Below are 14,399 nucleotides of genomic sequence, written 5' to 3' on the forward strand. Positions count from 1 at the left end.
CTCCTGACTGCAGCTTTTCCTCCTTCTCCCTCCCCCTGAGTGGAGCTGTTCCTGGAAGCGGGGACAGTTTGGTGTCTTCATTTTTAGGCCTGTTCCTGGGCTTATTTGGGGTGCTGGTTCAGAAAACTGCATTGGATAGACCACATCAGCTCTAGATTACTAAATGTGGTTTTCAGTGGGTGAGCAGATAGCAACTAGTGGATGGCATATGTTCTATATCAGAAACTAGAGCTGATGTGGTCTATCCAATGCAGTTTTCTGAATCAGCACCCCAAATAACCAAACTGAATCTAAAGTTGACCAAAAACTGATTCGTAACCCTTTTGGTACTAATGATAGTGCATGGACCTTGATCAAAAAAAGTTGGGAACCACTGATTTAAAATTATTAATCTGTGGTTTATAGTACTCTATTGGAACTCAGTTATATAAATAAGCAAATATATATGAAGTGTTGGATAAATTGTAATGCTGCAAATACATTATTTCACACGTGATGTTGTCCGAAAGTCCAAACATGGAGGTTTTAAATGGAAAAAAATTACAATTAAAGATATTATTCTTTTGCCAACAATTGGTGTTGATGTTAATTAATGTTTAAGTTTCTAATATTTCATATAATCACAGGATTTCAGAACTGGAAGAGATTGCAAGGGCCTTCTACTGCAGCCCCTTGAGATTATCAAATTAATTAAGTAACCTTTCAAACAAAATCATAGAAAGATCTGTTTTGTTTTGTAGTTTTGGGGCGATTGTAACTCTCAGAATCCCTCAGACAATACTATGCCATATGCAGTTTGCTTTCTTTCATGCAGACACCTCTCTTCTGTCACATAAAACAGAAAGACTAAGCTCCTGAGTCACTGCAAAAATTAATAGATGACATTACAACGCTTTATGTCCAACAACAGTTTTCCGTGGCTGCTTTTAAAATATTCAGCTTTTTTAAAAAAAAAATCAAGAACAGAAAATCCTTCTCAACAGTGCAAAAAAGAACATCCTGATAACACAGTCTATTCATAAACAGAACTCTTATTTATTAGGAAAAGAGAAAGGCAGCTTATAAAGCAGCTACAGTTTGGAAGCTTATTTCAAGAAAAGAAGCAATAAATCAAGCACAACTTGTATGCAAGCTATATTATATGATGAATTTGTATTCAAGGGAGCACTTGCTTTTAAACTCAGAATGGCATTCTATCATCAAAACAAAGTCTTACTATTTTAATGATAAAGCCTACTGATATTGAAAGGACACACAGAATCTATGACCAAAGCTACTAGCAACAAAGATTATCAGAGAATCACAGAGCTGGATAAGACCAACAAGGGCCATTCAGTCCTACCCCTCTTTTGCCATGGAGGGACACATAATCCCATCAGCAGAAGCTATAGAAACGTAGGAGAATGCTAGCCAACCAAAAGAGAAATCAGTGTCATCTCTAAAACTAAGTGCAAAGGTCCTTCTAATCAGAACATAAGAGAAAATGAAAACCCAATTGCATGCTTCAAGAATTATGCTATACATCTTTCCAGCAACCAAGTTGTATTTGAGGTTTATCTGAAAAGTAAAGTTAAAAGGCACATAGCTCTCACAGGGAATTTTCACGAGAGAAATTGGCATCACTGCCGTGTAGCAGGAAGTCAGCGGAAGCAAACGAGCAGAGCTGGTCGTCAGTAGCTCATCGACTGACATTGTGATGAAGGTTAGAGATGAGAGCCCTCATTCTGTTCCCCCCCCCCCCCAAGTGCGAAGTTTGCACTATAATACGCTACCTAAATGCCAAGGGTATGAACGCTGCTGCGATTCATCATGAGATAGTTTCAGTTTACGAAGAGAACATAATGTTAACACAGCATGTAGCAAAATGGGTATGGAATTTCAATTGCAGAAGGACGGAAATTCACAATGAATACAGAAGTGGACGGTCATCCGTAGTAACCGATGACGTGCCTAAAAAAGGCGGCGGGAGACTTCTATCACACAGGCATCAGAAAACCCGTCCCACAGATGACAAAATGTATTGAAATGAATGGTAATTATGTGGAAATATAATGTAATACCTATGCTATAATCCATGTAAATTTTATTAAAATATATTCATTCTTTGTATTTTAAAAAAATCTTGTAACCTTACTTTCCGGATATCCCTTGTACAGTGCAAACTTTGCACTTGAAGGGGAATGGAATAATGAAGCTCATCTCTAACCTTCACCACAATGCCAGTCGATGAGCTACTGACGACCGGCACTGCTCATTTGCTTCTGCTAGCATTCTGCTACACAACAGTGATACCATCTTCTCCTGTGAAAATTCCCCATGAAAACTACATGCCTTGTAATCTTACTTTCCGGATAACCCTCATACATCTGTTAAAATGCTGCCTATGTAGCAAACATATAAGGAAGCTCAAAAACTCTGGAAAAAGTTCGAGAAAGTTTAACAAGCCTTGCTATCTATTCCAAAGATTTTTGTTCAATACGTACATTGGTTCGTAACAACATTTACAAATTAATATTATACTGGAACTCATTCAGGCCTCCAAAAAAAGATCTTTAGCAGCAGGGAACAGACACAAAGGGTTCTCTTCTCTACTGCCCCTTATCATTCATAGTTGACACGAAAATGCACTGGCAAGGGAGCATTCATGCAAGACTGAGATAAAAAAGGAGACAGTCTCAAGGGCACCAAATTCTTTGTTTAAATTAGATAAGCAGCATCATACATAAAGTCTATTATTTATAAACATAAGCTACACCCTATTTTTAAAAATGCCTGACATGCAAAATCTCAACTTAGAATCATAGAATCAAAGAGTTGGAAGAGACCTCATGGGCCATCCAGTCCAACCCCCTGCCAAGAAGCAGGAATATTGCATTCAAACCACCCCTGACAAATGGCCATCCAGCCTCTGCTTAAAAGCTTCCAAAGAAGGAGCCTCCACCACACTCCGGGGCAGAGAGTTCCACTGCTGAACGGCTCTCACAGTCAGGAAGTTCTTCCTAATGTTCAGATGGAATCTCCTCTCTTGTAGTTTGAAGCCATTGTTCCGCGTCCTAGTCTCCAAGGAAGCAGAAAACAAGCTTGCTCCCTCCTCCCTGTGGCTTCCTCTCACATATTTATACATGGCTATCATATCTCCTCTCAGTCTTCTCTTCTTCAGGCTAAACATGCCCAGTTCCCTAAGCCGCTCCTCATAGGGCTTGTTCTCCAGACCCTTGATCATTTTAGTCGCCCTCCTCTGGACACATTCCAGCTTGTCAATATCTCTCTTGAATTGTGGTGCCCAGAATTGGACACAATATTTCAGATGTGGTCTAACCAAAGCAGAATAGAGGGGTAGCATTACTTCCTTAGATCTAGACACTATGCTCCTATTGATGCAGGCCAAAATCCCATTGGCTTTTGTTGCCGCCACATCACATTGTTGGCTCATGTTTAACTTGTTGTCCACGAGGACTCCAAGATATTTTTCACACGTACTGCTCTCGAGCCAGGCGTCACCCATTCTGTATCTTTGCATTTCTTTTTTTTTTGCCAAAGTGGAGTATCTTGCATTTGTCACTGTTGAACTTCATTTTGTTAGTTTTGGCCCATCTCTCTAATCTGTCAAACTTGCTCCTTTTGCCTACTTATCCAACCTTTCATGGCTATAATACTGTGTAATATGTGTTTTCTTCTCCTAGAATGTGTAAGAAATCTTTGCTTTACTTAAAGTAATTGCCTTAACATCTCCTGCTAACTGAACAAGCTAAGGAAATACTTGCTGGGAAATTTTAATGGTAGCACTGCTTGTTTATGGGATGCCTTCCTGCAACATGTCACTGATTCATCTTAGCCTTTTTTTCTCCCTCCTGTGAAGATAAATACACCACACCCAACCAGCTTCTTAATCCTGGACCTGAAGTAGCAGCCATAATACTACTGTTACTCATACCACATCTAAAGAGCGCATATTTGTATAATAAATACAATAATCAAAACAGAACAAACTTTATTCTCAACACTGAAATTATACCTTACATTTGCATATGTTACAGCTGAGAAATTCTGTGATTTTTATCACCTGCTAACCCTAGGGTTAACCCACACAAATCCTCCCCAACACATGTGAAATAGCTCAATCTCTTTTCCATTCAAATTATGCCTACATTATCACACAGCAGCCTGAAAGACCACACATACTGTAGCTAAGGATACCATCAGTTGTGCATCTTGGCTATTAACGAGATGTGTTTACAAGCACGGAGGCAAATGGCTATGGAAACTGTATGCCTGTTGGAACTGGATTAGCCACTACTCAGCCATTCCTGCTGCACCTTCCCTAAGACAGCAATACTCCCCATGTCCAACTATGCAAAAATCCCATCGTAATTAATTTTCCTGTTGCATAGTTTTCAGCAAATTATATGCTGAATTTCAAGCAAGAAGATATTGCAGCAGCATAAAGAACACAGAATTATTTCACTGTGTCAGGGAAAAAAGAACCAAAAATTTGCTGTCAACTACAAAACATCACTGGCATGAATCAAGTGTTTGAATCAACTCTCTACGCATCTCCATGTAGCTTCGAATGTTCCCAAGACAATCTCTCTTCCTTTCTATGAGATCTTTATACTCAGGCTTCGTCTTGCATTAATACACCCCCTTTTCTAATCATTGACACAACCCTTAAACACTATGCATTCATTTAAACAGTTGACCTTTCAATCAACTTAAAACGAGGAGGGGGAAATTCACAAATTAATGGGTAGACCACAACACAGAGTTCTCTATTGTCCTCTCGGATGAATGAGGCAGTCCTAATAAGATCAGCAAAGGCAGGAGTTAGCAAAGGCAGGCAGTGCTTCTATTGCCTTGTCAGAAAGACCAACCTCAGTCCCGCTCCCGATCCTAAAAGGCACAAATGAATACGCAAAAAGGCAATCTGTGGGTGGTAATGTGGGCACAGAGTTAAAGGCAGATGAATGGGAGTTGTGTGTATTTGGAGTACAGGGAAAATACTATGGGAGAAACACATGCAAGGGGAGGGTGCTGTGAACGGCAACAAACAGGAGAAGGCTTGGAAGGGATACCTGAAGCCAGGAAGGCATTTGACTCAACAGGATGGTGAACATATCGGAGAACGGCTTGAGTTGCTACGTGAGAATGTGAAATGACAGCTGTGCACAGAAGCAATGTGCAAGTTTTCAGAGAAATCTTGTTAATTACATCTTTGAAACCAGAGATTATTCAGCAGTCCCCAAGTTACGAACAAGGTTTGTTCTTAAGTTGAATTTGTATGCAAGTTGGAACAGATAAATTTCAAAGTGTAATTCGAACTTATCCATCTATCTATCCATCCATGCTTTGGACAGCATGTGGAAGGGTTAACACCCCTGTGGTGTTCGCTTTACTGTCTGTGCCCTGACTTGGGAGATTTCACCACTTTCTCTCCTTGTGATCATTGGATTTTGAAAAAATGGCTTGTTGTGGAATCACAGATAGAAGGAATTAAATATGTTAATGGTGCAACCTTGAACACATTTACCTGCATGTAAACCCCATAGGACACAGTGGCACTGACTTGTGAGATTTTAGGGTACATTGTATTATAAGAATAACAAGAGCCCAAGAGTGCTGCAATGGGTTAAACCCTTGTGCCAGCTGAACAGCTGACCTTAAGGTCAGTGGTTCAAATCTGCGAGATGGGTGAGCTTTCATCTGTCAGCTCCAGCTTCCCATGCAGGGACATGAGAGAAGCCTCCCACAGGATGGTGACACAAGATGATTTGGGAGATTACACAGTATTTTCTGTCTCTGTGATCATTGGTTTTTGAAAAAATGGCTTGTTATGGAAACAAGGATTGGAGGTACAGCTTCAGTGGAGACACCTTTTCCCCATCATAATAACTTCCAGAAGTGAATTTCTCTTCCAAGGGATAGATTTCTCTCACTTTCTGTTGTCTAACCGAGCTCTGAGGATGACCTGGGAAGGAATCCCACTGGAGCATTGCAGCACACCAAAATACCTGGGAGTCACTCTGGATCGTGCCCTGACCCACAAGAAGCACTGCCTGAATATCAAGCAAAAAGTGGGCACTAGAAACAATATCATACGAAAGTTGACTGGCACAACCTGGGGATCACAACCAGACACAGTGAAGACATCTGACCTTGCGCTATGCTACTCTGATGCTGAGTACGCATGCCCAGTGTGGAACATATCTCACCACACTAAAACAGCAGATGTGACTTTTAATGAGACATGCCGCATTATCACCACTAGAGAAATTACACTGTTTTGCCAGTATCGCACCACCTGACATTCGCTAGGAAGTAGCAGCCGATAGTGAAAGGACCAAGGCAGTGACATCTCCAGCCCATCCCCTATTTGGGTATCAGCCAGCACATCAACGACTTAAATCAAGAAATGGTTTTCTAAGATCTACAGAAACACTAGCTGGAACACCCCAGCAAGCGAGAGTCCAAAAGTGGCAGGCACAAACCCAGAACCTCAATCAATGGCTGATACCAAATGAGAGACTCCCTCCTGGACACACAGAAAACTGGGCACACAGAAAACTGGAAGGCGCTGAATAGACTGCGCTCTGGCACCAAGAGACGCAGAGCCAGCCTTAAGAAATGGGGCTACAAAATGGAATCCACAACATGCGAGTGTGGAGAAGAGCAAACCACTGACCATCTGCTACAGTGCAACCTGAGTCCTGATACATGCACAATGGAGGACCTTCTTGCAGCAACACCAGAGGCACTCCAAGTTGCCAGATACTGGTCAAAGGACATTTAATCAACTACCAAGCTTGCAAACTTTGTGTTTTGTTTGTTTGTTTAAAAAAATGCAGTACAACTGTTTGGTCTGCTCCTGACATGATAAATAAATAAATAAATAAAATGTTGTCTAACCCCTGTTCTTGACGGAGCCGCTGTGGAAAAATGGGTTAAACCTTTGTGTCAGCTGAACTGCTAACCTTAAGGTTGATGGTTCGAATCCGCAAGATAGGGTGAGCTCCCATCTGTCAGCTCCAGCTTCCCATGCGGGGACATGAGAGAAGCCTCCCACAGGATGATAACACATCTGGGTGTCCCCTGGGCAACGTTCTTGCAGACTGCCAGTTCTCACACACCAGAAGCAACTTGCAGTTTCTCAAGTTGCTTCTCACACAATTAAAAAAAACTTGTTCTTAACTAGAAGTCATTTGTAAGCCAGATGTTTGTAACTCGGGGACTTCCTGTACAGACATTCAGGGAACACACCGGCAGAGAATACCATCATGCCTGTGTTGGTAAAGGGGAGAAGATAAAATACTATATAGAAATCAAAGAAAGGATGGGAGACTTTTTCTCTGGGATGTCACTTGTTACAGGTTGCTTGCTAAACACTATGTTGTGTCCACTGCAGCTAGCTTAAAGAGTTTTCTCCTACAGGTTTGCTTTAAAACACACACACAGAGCTATCCAGATCAAACTCAACTATCACAATATGTAGAAAAACTGGAGCTTGAGAAGGAACAAGGCACAAGAAAAACAGAGCAAAGATTGTATGTCGTTTTAATCACGGAAAGGTTTGATCCAACAGGACTCGGGCTCCTTGATGTCAGTTTTCTAGGGGATACATTTCCGCTAAAGGGGTCCATTGCATTCCAGATTTCAAGGCACTCAGGCTTAGGGGTGTAGCCAAGATGGACTTTAATCCTTACAAGAAACTGCAAGTACAAAAAACAAGGCAATCCTCGGAAAACAAGGGTGTGGACCCATGCAATCGTTACGGGATCAGAAGTCCAGCAAGAAAGGCAAAAGCCGCCGGAGAGAGCCAGAATCCAGTCTTCTAATCCATCCCTGTCAACTCAATTCTCCTCCAGTTCAAAATATGCTTCATCAACATGGCACGGGGAAAAACTGATGGAAAGAGGATTAAAAATGTCCTAACATAGTCTGTCACAGTCAAAAAGGAGTAAAAACAACCATCACAGAGAATTTTGTGTTCTCAGAAAGATTAACAAGTGGTATTTAACACAAGCCTCTGCACAAAAGTGTCCCCCAAAAATGCATACATCTTTTAACACAGTCTGGGGAAAACTTCGGGCCTCCAGGTGTCTTGGACTCCAACTTCCACAATTCCTAACCGGCTGTTAGGGGTTGGTGCTCATCTCCATTTCTAAGCCAAAGAGCCGGCGTTGTCCATAGACACCTCCTAGGACATGTGGCCGGCATGACCGCATGAAGCGCTGTTACCTTCCCGCAGGAGCTGAATGTATTGATCTACTCACATTTACATGTTTTCAAACAGTTAGAACTGCAGAAGCTGGGCTAACAGCAGGAGCTCACCCCACTTCCCAGATCTGAACCACCAACCTTTTGATCAGCAAGTTCAGCAGCTCAGCGATTTAACCCGCTGTGCCACCAGGGGCTCCATTAGTATAGTAAAATATAATAATGTCCATCCTACACAAGATGGATTATAAATGCATTCACCTACCAGGCAAATTATCATCATTGCTATTACTAGCGGTTAAAACAGGCACGGACAAACTTTTGGACTTCAACTACCACAACAAGGGTAATCAAATTGAAACTGAATCAAGATAAGACATAAGAACTACTGGCCTCATGTAGGATGCATATTATTATATTATTCTACACTACTATACTGCAATTATTATATTTATTTATTTATTTATTTGCTATATTTATATACCGCCGTTTCTCAGCCTAGCCGGCGACTCAACGCGGTTTACAACATAATATAACAATCAATATATAATTATTATATTTTTCTCACCCTGAAGGGGACTCAGAGCGGCTTACGAGATATATAAACATACAATATATTAAATTATTTGCATAGTACAATATCAGTATTATATATTATTATATTGTACTACACCATTATATTGTAATATTATTAGTAATGTTACATGTAATATAAAATATATAATTATAATATTGTATTATTAGTATTTGTATTATATTGTATTATATTATAATATTATAAATATTATATGTATATACAATACATTATATTATATTTTATTATTAGTAAAGCATAGTACAATACCAGTATTATATATTATTATATTGTACTACACCATTATATTGCAATATTATTAGTAATGTCACATGTAATATAAAATATATAATTGTAATAATGTATTATTAGTAATATTATATATTACTATATTGTACTACACCATTATATTGTAATATTATTAGTAATATTACATGTAATATAAAATATATAATTATAATAAAGTATTATTTTATTAGTATTATATTGCATTACATTCTAATATTATAAATATTATATATATAAGACATTATATTATAATACTAGTAAAGTATAGTACAATACCAGTATTATATATTACTATATTGTACTACACCATTATATTGTAATATTATTAGTAATATTACATGTAATATAAAATATATAATTATAATTATGTATTATTAGTAGTATTAGTGTATTACATTATATTATAATTATATGTATATACAATACATTATATTATATTATATTATATTACTAGTAAAGCACAATACAATATCAGTAATATATAATTTTGTTTTTCCTACGTTGTACACCGCTGTGAGTCGCCCCCGGGCTGAGAACAGCGGTATAGAAGCAAAGTAAATAAATAATAAATAAATACATATATCACTATATTGTACTAACTCTAATAAATAATAACTCTAAATAATAAATAATACTACAATAAATAATACTATTTAAAAACTCTAAATAATAAATAATACTACACCATTATATTGCAATATTATTACTAATATTAAATGTAATATAAAATATATAATTATAATATTGTATTATTATATTGTATTCCATTATCATATTATAAATATTATATGTATATACAATATATTATATTCTTAGTAAAGCACAGGAAGCAAGATGGAACTGTCTTCAACTGTAGCGGTAATATAATATAATATAAGTTGTGGTAATATAATATATAATAGACTAAATTACAGCATTATCAATATTATATCTAATATATTAGCATTATTATCTGACAATGTTATTATTTCTATATATTGGGGGGCTCCCAGGCAGTTTTGGGCAAACTTGGGCCCTCCAGGTGTTTTGGACTTCAACTCCCACAATTCCTAACAGCCTCAGGCCCTTTCCTTTTGCCCCTCAGCCGCTTAAGCGGCTGAGGGGCAAAAGGAAAGGGCCTGAGGCTGTTAGGAATTGTGGGAGTTGAAGTCCAAAACACCTGGAGGGCCCAAGTTTGCCCACGCCTGTTCAAGAGGAAGGTTGTAGCCAGAGATAGACCAAGAGGGGAGAAAAGGAATTGCCCTCTGCACATGCTCAGGGGCAGGCACTCACCGCTGCCCCCTCCGCCGCCTTCCTCGTCCATGTCTGGCCGTGCTGAGCGTGCGTCCTCCTCTCCTGCCTTCCGCCGCGTCTCTGTCCTTCTCCTCAGAGCCTCCGACGAAGACTCTGCTTTTGGCCCCGCCCCTCCTCACGTGACCCGCCCCCGAAAGCATAAACACGCCCCCTCATTATAGCCAGCCTATCAGAGGAGGAGGAGTAAAGAGCGGGAAGGACCCCATTCGGCCAAGAAGCAGGAAAATTGCATTCACAGCACCCCCGACAGGTGGCCATCCAGCCTCTGTTTCAAAGCCTCCACCACACTCCAGGGCAGAGAGTTCCACTGCTGAACAGCTCTGACAGTCAGGAAGTTCTTCCTCATGTTCAGATGGAATCTCCTTTCTTGTAGTTTGAACCCATTGCTCCTAGTCTCAAATGCAGCAGAAAACAAGCTTGCTCCCTCCTCCCAATGACTTCCTATCACATATTTATAGAATCATCCAGTCCAACCCCCTGCCAAGAAGCAGGAATATTGCATTCAAATCACCCCTGACAGATGGCCATCCAGCCCCTGTTTAAAAGCTTCCAAAGAAGGAGCCTCCACCACACCTCGGGGCAGAGAGTTCCACTGCTGAAGGGCTCTCACAGTCAGGAAGTTCTTCCTCACGTTCAGATGGAATTTCCTCTCTTGTAGTTTGAAGCCATTGCTCCTAGTCTCAAATGTCTATCATGTCTCCTCTCAGTCTTTTCTTCTTCAGGCTAAACATGCCCAGCTCTTTAAGCCGCTCCTCATAGGGCTTGTTCTCCAGACCCTTGATCCTTTTAGTCACCCTTCTCTGAACACCTTCAGTGTCTCAACATCTCCCTTCAATTGTGGTGCTCAGAATTGGACACAGTATCCCAGATGTGGTCTAACCAAGGCAGAATAGAGCATGGGTAGCATGACTTCCCTGGATCTAGACCAGTGGTTCTCAACCTTCTTAAACCCGTGACCCCTTAATACAGTTCCTCATGTTGTGGTGACCCCCAGCCATAAAATTATTTATTCACTGGACCAAATGTGCAACAACAACAAATACAACAACAACAACAATTTTTATTGATTAGCCAGTTGGTCTTATAAAAACAGACAGTGCAAACACAACATACAACATACGTCTGGAGCAAATATTTATTAATTAATTAATTTATTAACAGTATTTATATTCTGCCCTTCTCACCCCGAAGGGTACTAAGGAAGATTACAATGTACATATATATGACAAACATTCAATGCCATAGACACACAACATATATAGACAGACACACAGAGGCTATTTTACTTTTCCAGCTTTCATGGGGGTATTCTGGCCACCAGGGGAGCTGTCGCTTCACCGTCCATTTGTGACACTGAGGGAGTGCTTCCTCATTCTTTTTGCTTGCTTGCTGGAGATTTTATGGCATCGTAAATTAGTTAAATTAGCCTCCCCGCATAAGCGGTACCTAAATTTCTTATTTGACAGATGCAACTGTCTTTCGGGCTGCAAAGGTCGACAGCAAGCTACACACAATAGTAAGTAAAGTTTATTACGCTCGATAACCAGATCACAGCATGGGGATCCGTACATTCACATCAAACCCAAGGGGTTATACACTTCAAACTTCATCAAGTTTTAAAATCTAAGCTAAAAACCAATACTAGTAGTTATTAAAATCTAACTCATCCTACACAATAGTCAGAATCTCACTCTGACCCGGGCTGGCTTCGAACTCATGACCTTTTTTGGTCAGTAGTGATCTTAATGCAGCTGATTCCCAGCCAGCTGTGCCACAGTCCCGGTGCATTGAATTGGATTATATGGCAGTGTGGACTCAGATATCCCAATTTAAAACATATACATATGTATATACATATATATATATGTATTGTATATACATATGTATATATATGTGTATATATATATATGTATATATATATGTATATATGTATATACATATATATATATGTATTGTGGATTATCTCCCTTGATATTTTGGATTATATGGTTGTTTAAAAGGGCCCTTGATAGTAAAAAGAAAAAAAACCCCAAACAACACACCCAACAGATATGATAAATTAACACTTTCTGCTGATTGATGCAGTTAATCTCTTCCAATGGTAGAATTGGAACAAAACAAAGTTTTCCTTCCAAAATTACAACGTGATAAAAGACCCAGGGCCCTTCCACACAGTCCTATATCCCAGAATATCAAGGCAGAAAATCACACATTATCTGAGTATGGACTCAGATAACCCAGTTCAAAGTAGATATTGTGGGATTTTTTGCCATTATATTCTGGCATATAGAGCTGTGTGGAAGGGCCCCCAATGCAGTGGGAAAAGGAGAATGTAAAGTAAACAAAAGCATCCATCACCTCCTTCACTGAATCACTTTGCATCCCCATCCTGCCAGTTGCTTACACTTAGAAGCCAAACACACAGAGATCTTGATTCTCGTTTTCAGGTCCTATGGTTTGTTGTAATGTTAGAGAAAACTTTAGGTAAAGGTTGACATTAAGTCCAGTTGTGTCCAACTCTGGGGGTTGGTGCTCATCTCAATTTCTAGCTGAAGAGCCAGCATTGCCCATAGACACCTCCTAAGTCATGTGGCCAGCATGACTTAATAGAGCACTGTTACCTTCCCGCCGGAGACAGGGCCTTTTGTGTGGTGGCACCCAGGCTATGGAACTCTCTCCAAATTGAGATCAGATCTGCCCCCTCCCTCCTGACCTTCAGGAAGCTAGTGAAATCCTGGCTATGGAACAAGGCATTCCCAGAATGATGGCGGAGACTGGCAATTGAGTAAAGTTATCGACCACATATGCGGACTGAGTTGGACATTATTTTATGTTGACGAACTGGCTTTTATGTATTTCAGTCTATATGTATTTTAATTTATTGTTGATTTACAATGTTTTAGATTGTATTGTTAGGATTGAATCCTTGCTTTTAGACAGTCTGAGTCCCTCTACGTAGAGAAGATTGGGATACAAACATTTTAAATAAATAAATAATATTTATCTACTCACATTTGCATGTTTTCGAACTGCTAGGTTGGCTGAAGCTGGGGTTAACAGCAGGAGCTCACTCCGTTCCCCAGATTCAAACCTGCAACATTTCAGTCAGCAAGTTCAGCAGCTCAGTGCTCTGACCCATGTTACCTAATGTTAGAGAGAATTGGCCTAGGGTTGGAAACAACATTCTGACATTTGTAAGATGTGAAAAGCTAGAGGCTGGTTTGTCCTTAAACATACACAGGAAAATATAGTACTTCCAAGAGTAGAAAAATACAGCCCTCTTCTCTACCTCCATTCAGTGATTCTTTTTATATTTGCAAAGCTTACAAAACCCTGCAGTGGGATGTGCTTGTGTTTAAGGCCCCAGCAATTGCTTTACTTTTCTCATCCTCCCATTTGCTAGTTTTCTGCTCTTGACCCGAAACAGTGAATCAGTCTTTAATTCCCTGTGAGCCATGCACAGTACTCATAGATTGGAATGAGAGTTATCCTCTTAGTTTCATCCCCAGCCCTAATACTTTCTGTACTTTGAAAAACCTCAGGCTTTCCAACAGTATGCGGATACCTCCCTTTACTGTGTATATACAGTACTGTTTGGACTAAATAAAAAACTTATATTCAGTCAACATACAGCTATTACAGAATATGATTCTGAGCAAGAGAGCTCTGAGTGCTTTAACTTCTTATACCTTTTACACCAGTGAGTCTCGACCTTCCTAATGCCACGACCCCTTAATACAGTTCCTCATGTTGTGATGACCATAAACAATATTTTTGTTGCAACTTCATAACTGGAATTTAAGCTACTGTTCTGAATTGTAATGTAAATATCTGATACACAGGATTTATTTTTATTAACTTAACCAAATTTGGCACAAATACCTGATATGCCCAAATATGAATACTGGTGGGGTTGGGGGGGTTGATTGATTTTGTCATTTGGGAGTTGTAGTTGCTGGGATTTATAGCGCACCTACAAAGAGCATTCTGAACTCCACCAATGATGGAATTGAACCAAACTTGGCACACAGAA

General features: G+C 39.7%; 1 protein-coding gene across 3 annotated transcripts in view; it reads right to left on the reverse strand.

Annotated features, from left to right (window-relative positions):
- Positions 1-14,399, reverse strand: part of LOC137094983 (cytohesin-3) — a 326,264-nt gene that overhangs the window by 74,202 nt on the left and 237,663 nt on the right. The window contains exon 1 of one of the 3 annotated variants that reach the window (XM_067461082.1): positions 10,346-10,470. The exons of the other annotated variants lie outside the window; for them this stretch is intronic. Coding sequence (XP_067317183.1) covers positions 10,346-10,376 — 31 coding nt within the window. The 5' untranslated portion in view covers positions 10,377-10,470. Of the gene's footprint in view, positions 1-10,345; positions 10,471-14,399 lie in introns of those variants that run through there. 3 annotated transcript variants of the gene reach the window in all.

This window comes from Anolis sagrei, chromosome X (genome assembly GCF_037176765.1).
Source record: "Anolis sagrei isolate rAnoSag1 chromosome X, rAnoSag1.mat, whole genome shotgun sequence".
Taxonomy (NCBI): Eukaryota; Metazoa; Chordata; class Lepidosauria; order Squamata; family Dactyloidae; genus Anolis; species Anolis sagrei.